This window comes from Alligator sinensis, unplaced genomic scaffold (genome assembly GCF_000455745.1).
Source record: "Alligator sinensis unplaced genomic scaffold, ASM45574v1 scaffold781_1, whole genome shotgun sequence".
Taxonomy (NCBI): Eukaryota; Metazoa; Chordata; order Crocodylia; family Alligatoridae; genus Alligator; species Alligator sinensis.
In genome coordinates, this window is record NW_005841845.1 from 3,660,468 (window position 1) to 3,667,166 (window position 6,699).

Below are 6,699 nucleotides of genomic sequence, written 5' to 3' on the forward strand. Positions count from 1 at the left end.
TGCTCTGGCCGAGGGGTAGTGAATAGGAGCTACCGGAGCCTGCCTGCCCTTGGGCGGGGAGGCTTGGATGTGCCTAGACTGGAGCCTGGCGCTGTGTTTGGTGATCTTGGATGCCAGAAACTAAAGCTAAACAAGATACTAGGGAATAAAACTACATTGTCTATCAGGGTTCAGATGTTTCAGTGGGGCTGTGTGAACATTGTACGAGGTGGTTTCCCTTTAAAACTCCCTGCCGTCTCTTGAAGGACACCTGACTCCCCTGCCGCCAGACGGACGCAAACAAGGTTGTACGTGGGCGTGGTGTTTCGATTGTACGGCTCGGTGTGCTTTGCAAAGGTGGTCGAGATCTTTTATCCTTGTCTACCAGGTAGGGAAACCGAGGCACAGATCAGCTGACTGACTCCCCCATGTTCCAGCAATGGGGCAGTGGCACTAATTTAGTTTGGTTGCTGCTGCCCACAGCAAAACCCTCCTCGCTGAGTCAGTCGCACTAACAGCCTCAATCCGACTGGGACGTGTTCAGAGCCCGCGAGCCTCGTCTTGTTCCAGACGAGGCCTGTAATTTAGCCTGCGATTCTGACACAACAGTGAGCTTTAAGCACATGCCAAAGAGGGCTGACGCTGCTCCTCTCCCTTCCTGCAGCTCCCGGGAAAGGCCTGTGCTAACGGGAACACTTCCGTGCTTGCCAGAATCATCTGTGGCAACACAACCAGCGTGTCTAATTTCAGAGTAAAAGCACTTCAGAAGGGGAGAGGATTAAAATGCAGGGGGAGGAATTACCCTGCAGGAGATTAACTCAACAGATGTTCCATTATAGTTCAAAGAGTGTTGGCAAGTGGGTGCTGCAGCAGGAGCGTTTTAATCCCGAGCAGACTGTAACACGGAGACCTGTTTAGGCTGCTGGGATGCATTGGGCAACTTATTTACCTCTTCCTTCATTGGCACCATGGGCATGGGTCTGGATCGGCCCATGAGTGCAGAGGGAGCTGGGCAGCAGAAGCCAGGGTTTCGGTCCGTCTCCTCCCAACTATTGGTACTGCCATTCTGTTGTTACCTCTCTGGGCTTGGGAGGCTTCCGGGCTCCTTTGCCCCTTGAGAGAAAATCACTGCGTGTGAAGCAAGGCTAAACGTTAAGCTAGCTCTTCGCATGTTGGAGGCAAAGCAGCATTTGATGCTTTCTACCCAAACACATCTCTTAGACACAAAACAGGGAGTCCCCGATGGGCCAGGGTCATGCAAGCCAGTTGTGGTCTCAGGCCACTAGTGGCCCTGAGGTTGTGATCCATGGTCCATAAATCACAGGAGGTCTGTGCGTCTTTACAGCATTGTCAATGAAACTCTTTGGTGCTAAAGCTGCAGCTGGTCCACAGGAAACTTCTGAGGGTTGGCAGCGAGTCTGTGGGGCCTGAAGGTTTGGGAACTACAGGCCTAGGACATGGTTTAAAATGCACGAGTCCAGGAAGAGACTGGATCCTGGACAGCAATGCTGCTTATGGGCAGCTCAGAGCTAGACTCCCCCATAGAGATTTTAACCATGGTTATGGCTGATAAGGGCCTCTTAAAGTTGCCACATCAACCTGTACAGAGGAGGCCTGATTCGCAGTCCAGTAGGACGATGTGGACAGGGCCGAGGGCTTTGCTCGGCTCCGATTATTCCGAAGTTGCGCCTTGGGTGGTTGGCGTTTTCTTGCTGCAGAGCCGAGAGCTGGCATTCCCTCCTTTGGCAGCAAGGACAGGCGGCTCACCTAAATGTAGGACACAAGGGCAGGTCTGGTATGAAAACCAGCTTGCAGGATTCTCCGGGTCGGAACAAATCCGTCCACACTAATCTGGAATTGCTGGCTCAGGCTGGCCAGCCCGGCGCCTGGCGCCAGTACTGGCTGGAGCCCAGACTTCTCCAAGCCAGCCTCGAGCTTTGGCAGCTGGTTGCTTGCAGTGACATCAGTATCATCACAGGTTTGAAAAGCACCTCCTTTCTCCTCCTGCTCTCTCTGGCAAGGTGGAAGGAAGAAGACCCTCTCATTCCCTACAACTGCAAGTGATGATCAGTTGGGTCACTCCCGTGGGAAGCCCCCCGGCACACTCTGGGTGAGAGCTGGGCTAAAAAAAATGTTGCTCTTGAACCTGCATTTCTATAGGATCTAGGAAAAGGTAGCAAGGGAAGGTGAAAGTCTGTCTACCGTCTCATTCACAGGCTCCTCCACTGCATCATAGCACATTGTCCCAGCTACACTGCAGCCAGACTCTGCGACGGACAGCCCAGCATGCAGAGCGTTGGCATCCAGCACAGGTTTTCCCTGCTCCTTGGAGGTACAGGGACCTGCCCTTTGGGAGAAGCATCTTGGGACAATTCAGTCTTCTGCTGCTTCCCCTTTCCTGCACACGACGAGTCCTCAGAGGGCAGCGGGGGTGGCCGTGGGGGTCTCAGCAATCGTATTCTTTTATCTAGGCTTCTTTCCTATCCACTTGGCTTCAAATGAAACTGATCTGATTGAGTTCTTGTCCCTCGCTAATGAAGTATAATTAAATCCAAGGTTGGAAAGCATAAAGACTGAACGCGAGGAGGCCATCAAAGGCTTGAGCTGTGTTCAAAGGACATGCATGAATTGGCTTCATGCCTGCTTTAGCACCATCAAAAGCTTTTTGCTTGGCCACATGGGGGAAATTGAGCCCAGAAGACCTCTCCATGGCTCATCCCAGGAGAGTCGCGGCACCAGAAGCTGGCTAGATGCCTGGCAGGCAGGCCCAGAGCTTGGTGGGTCACCAAGGCAGATTCCCCCCCACCTCCTGCTGGTGTGGTTTCTTGCACACATCAGAGCTGGGCTGCAAACAGGAGCTGGAGGCAAGTTTCCCTGCTGCCGCCTCTGGCACTTAGTCTGTGGTTACTGCTTCGGTGACAGTATCTTTTTGGAGGGCTGAGGCTCTGTGGATTTGCCTTGCTTCCAACCATCAGCGCAGCTGATGTAACCAACCCGAGCTATTTGCCCCTTGTTGTTTGGCCTGGTTTCAAGGGCGGCTGGTTGCTGATGTCTGTAATTGAGGCAAACCCTTGCATAAGCCAGGACCGAGTTCAGGCAAAGGACGGGCTCTGGAGCGCAAAGCGCGTGGTGCATTTGTAGCACCCGTTTATTCCAGCCGTGTAGCCCTCGTGTTTGCGGCAGCTGTTACCTCGGGCTCAAGTCGCATTGGGCACGATCCTCTGCAGCGGAGGATCTCTTTTTTAGGACTGGGAACATCCTCTGCAGGTCCTTGCAGCAGTGAGCCGTCACCAAAAGCTCTGGACATAGCCTCAAATTTACCTCTTGGATCCAGAGCAGGAGCCTTTTCCCCAAAGATTTAAGCCTCAGAGTCAAGTAGTTCAGCCTGCATGTGTTGCTCACAAACAGTTATTGGAAAGTTTTGTCTAGCTGGGGTGTGTAACTGCTCCACGGTAAATGCAGCCCTGGCACTATGGGTACTTGAGGGTGGTTTTCTTTTCACTCGGGTGCTCGGAGTGGGGGATGCTGGAGCAGGAGGCCCCACAGCTCAGTACTAGTCAGGTGAAAACCACTGGTTTATCAGAGCCTCCCAGCACAGACTGGTCCCAAGCCACCAGGCTAGTTCAGTATTATCCTTTGGGCCTATGGTCAGAGATGAATAAAATCAGGATAATCGTCAACCTGAAGCACAGCTGCCAAGCAGAGTTTAAAGGATGCCTCCCTGGCACATGACATACCCAGCGTATAATTACAGCCCCGCACCGGCCTGTCCTAGAGACTCCACCTGCTCAGTCCTGTCTCACTTGTGTTTCTCTCTACACCCACGCAGAGCACCTGAGAAAAGCGATGCGAATGCTTGTGCCCTGGAAACCTAGCCCGCCATTCCTCGCAGGACGGCTCTACGCGGTGACTTCCAGGCAGCTTTGAAAGGGCATCCATCAGCCCAGCAGCAATCGAGTCCCATAACCCTGCAGATGGCACCCACATCTGTCCCATACTGCGAAAGCAGAGGAGGCGCAGAGTGGAGGCAGCTCAGCCCTACTTCATCCCAGAGTTTTCCCAAAAAGAAGTGCTTTTCACGGTCTAAGAAGAAGTGCAGAGAATTACGGCTTCCCCTGGGATCAGTTAAACCAAGCTGAGAGTTGCGAGCGCACCTGAGGCCACGGATGAGAAATGGTGTTAGAGAACCCCAGGGAGGGCTTTCCAGTTCAGCCTGACGCCAGGGCAGTGTCCTAACCACAGCAGCCCCTGCCCCAGGAGTGACCCAGGCATCGCAGGACTTTGGTGGGGGAAGCAGTTCCAGCGTGTGAGCCAGCACTTGTGCTGTCCTGGAGCAAACGGACAGGTGCAGCTTAGAGCTCCTGGCTTACCGAGCTAAGCCAAGTCATCAGCGTTTTGCATACAGATGCACGGGCAGGGCAGGGGATTATTACCTTTACCAAGCAGTCAAAGCCTCTGGCCAGTACAAGAGAGGCAGAGGCTCCTGAATGGCCAGGTAGAAAATAACTGTGCAGCCCTGTGAGGAGGGCAGCGTGCAAGGCCATACCCTTTGTCTCCCATTAAAATTCTTCCTTGCTACAAAGCAGGTGCGTCTGGGTTTTTCGGAGGCATGCAGAGCACTTGGGTACCTGTGTCTGCCTTGCGCACCTTGCAAGTTCTCTCTTATTACGCTCTGCCTCACTCCTTTGCCTGTCAGTTTGCAGCAAGGAATCCTAGAAAATGAAAGTTAGAAGGGAGCTCCGGAGTCTCATCTAGTCCAGCCCCCTGCTCCAAGCAGGACCAGCCCCAACTGCATCATCCCAGCCAGGGCTTTGTCTACCTGGGGCTTAAAACACCTCCAAGGATGGAGATTCCCCCATCTCTCTGGGTAAAAGCATTTGGGTTCAGCTAGGGTTGATGTTTGTAGTTTGCCTCGCTGTAAGCAAGAGGCCGTTTATCCATCACGTGTCTGGTGCGCAGCTCTGATGAGGACACCGGGGAGCGCCTTTGGCAGTTGTAACTTTTATTGCAGAAAAAAATCCACTATCAACATACAGGAGAGAAAAAGTTGCACTTTGGTATTTGCTGAGATCCCTTCCTCACCCCACCCACCCCCAGGTCTGAGGCAGGGGTGGTGGGGACATCCAGGCAGTGCCCTTACTGCTGTCTCAGCCACACCAAAGTTGTTTCCATCAGGAACGGGCTTCTGTCTGTGCCAAACGGTGGCAACACCTGCTCCCAAAGCCAGCAAGCAAGTCTGTTGTTTGTAAACTGCTCCATGCAGAAGCATCTGCCCTTGAGAAGCCGTGCATCCTGCCCAGGGCCTGCAGCACAAACTACATGCCCTCGCTCCCATTGTTACTTTTGAACATCTCGTTATCGTTAACAGACCCGCACCCAATGCCAACAGAACCAGAATGACGGTGCGGGCTCTTGTACCAGCTACTTCCAATGTCCCAGCCTGCTGCAGAGGGGGGCAGCTCCCCTGCCCAGCTCATCCGCCTTGTTCCCCTGCTGTGTGGCCTAAATAATAATGACATAAGCCAAGGAGGAGACTTGGGCCTTGCTGGTGGGAGAAGAGGCCCTGGAAGCATAGCACAGACACTACCATAGCTGTGGAGACAGGCAGCTGGGTGTTAGCGGGGCATACGACTGATGGACAGGCTCCGTCTAGCTGTCATGTGCCTAAACTCTGCTGGGAGCAGCACCCTTCCCCAGCTCTGCACCAAGTTCTGGCTCTAGAGGGTCTCTGGCTGTTCCCAAGCCTGGTACCTCTTGATTATACAGGTGCAGCAGCTCTCGGTGACCTTCAGCCCCTGCCCTGGGACCAGGCGAGGGCTAGGAGGAGCTGGAGAAGAGGAGCCACGGCTCAAGCACAGCACACAGGATACTGTTTATGCTAGTGGCAGTGGAGGTGGGGGAGGCAGGACAAGCCCAACAGCTCCGAGGAAGAGGAAGGGAGAGGAGTAAGGCTCTTTTCAAGAACAGGCACCGAACAGCCGAGGCAAGGACCAGGGTTACAGAAAGACTGAACAGAGGAGCTCTCAGCTATCGGGCAGGCCAGTCTCCCCCTGCCGAGAGGGTCCAGCACCACTACTAGGTACAAACTGACCTCTGAACTCAGGCACTCGGGGAAGGGCAGCAGGGGCAGGAAACGGGCAAGGGCACCCACCCACAGCCTGCAAGGAGGGGGTTATGTTTGTGCTGCTCCAGGGGGAAGAGGAGCAGGGCTGGAGGCACTCGGCCCCGCCAAGGAGCCACTGCTGATGCCACAGCTCTGCGGCCATCCAGTGTGACAGTCTGGTACCCCCGCAAGCAGGGGGCACGCTTCTCCGGGTGGCACGGCGGGTGGAGGTGTTGTGATTTGCCAGCTTCTCTGGGCTGACCGTGCTGCTAAGCCAGAATGGGAACGAGAGGTGCACGAACAGCACAAAGCAGGCGGGAGCCGACCTGCTGCCTGACTCTGGTTCCCGGTGTTGATGTGGAAACCCAGGAGCTCCTTGGGCTCGAGCCGTCTGCCCTCTGGCCCAGGGCAGCCACTGCCAGGGAGCACCGGTGAGGCCTCACCGGAGATGGGCAGTAAAAACCTCGACACAGCCACGGGGCTAAAAACCGAACTGGAAAACGCCTCTCGGGGGAGCGCCGGGGTATTTGGGACGCAGCGAGCGGCGAGCAGAGGGCCAGGGCTAGGCAGGGGCTCCGGCCCTCAGCATAAAAACTTGAAAACCAAACATTTAAAAA

At 54.7% G+C, this 6,699-nt stretch overlaps 1 protein-coding gene across 1 annotated transcript in view; it reads left to right on the forward strand.

Annotated features, from left to right (window-relative positions):
• The window catches only part of LOC102382598 (protein Spindly-like), an 18,435-nt gene extending 13,775 nt beyond the window's left edge, over nucleotides 1-4,660 (forward strand). Inside the window, exon 11 of the mRNA XM_025206648.1 lies at nucleotides 3,809-4,660. Within this exon, the coding sequence (XP_025062433.1) occupies nucleotides 3,809-3,906 (98 nt within the window). The 3' untranslated portion in view covers nucleotides 3,907-4,660. The remainder of the gene's footprint in view (nucleotides 1-3,808) is intronic.
• Nucleotides 4,661-6,699: the final 2,039 nt, after the last annotated feature.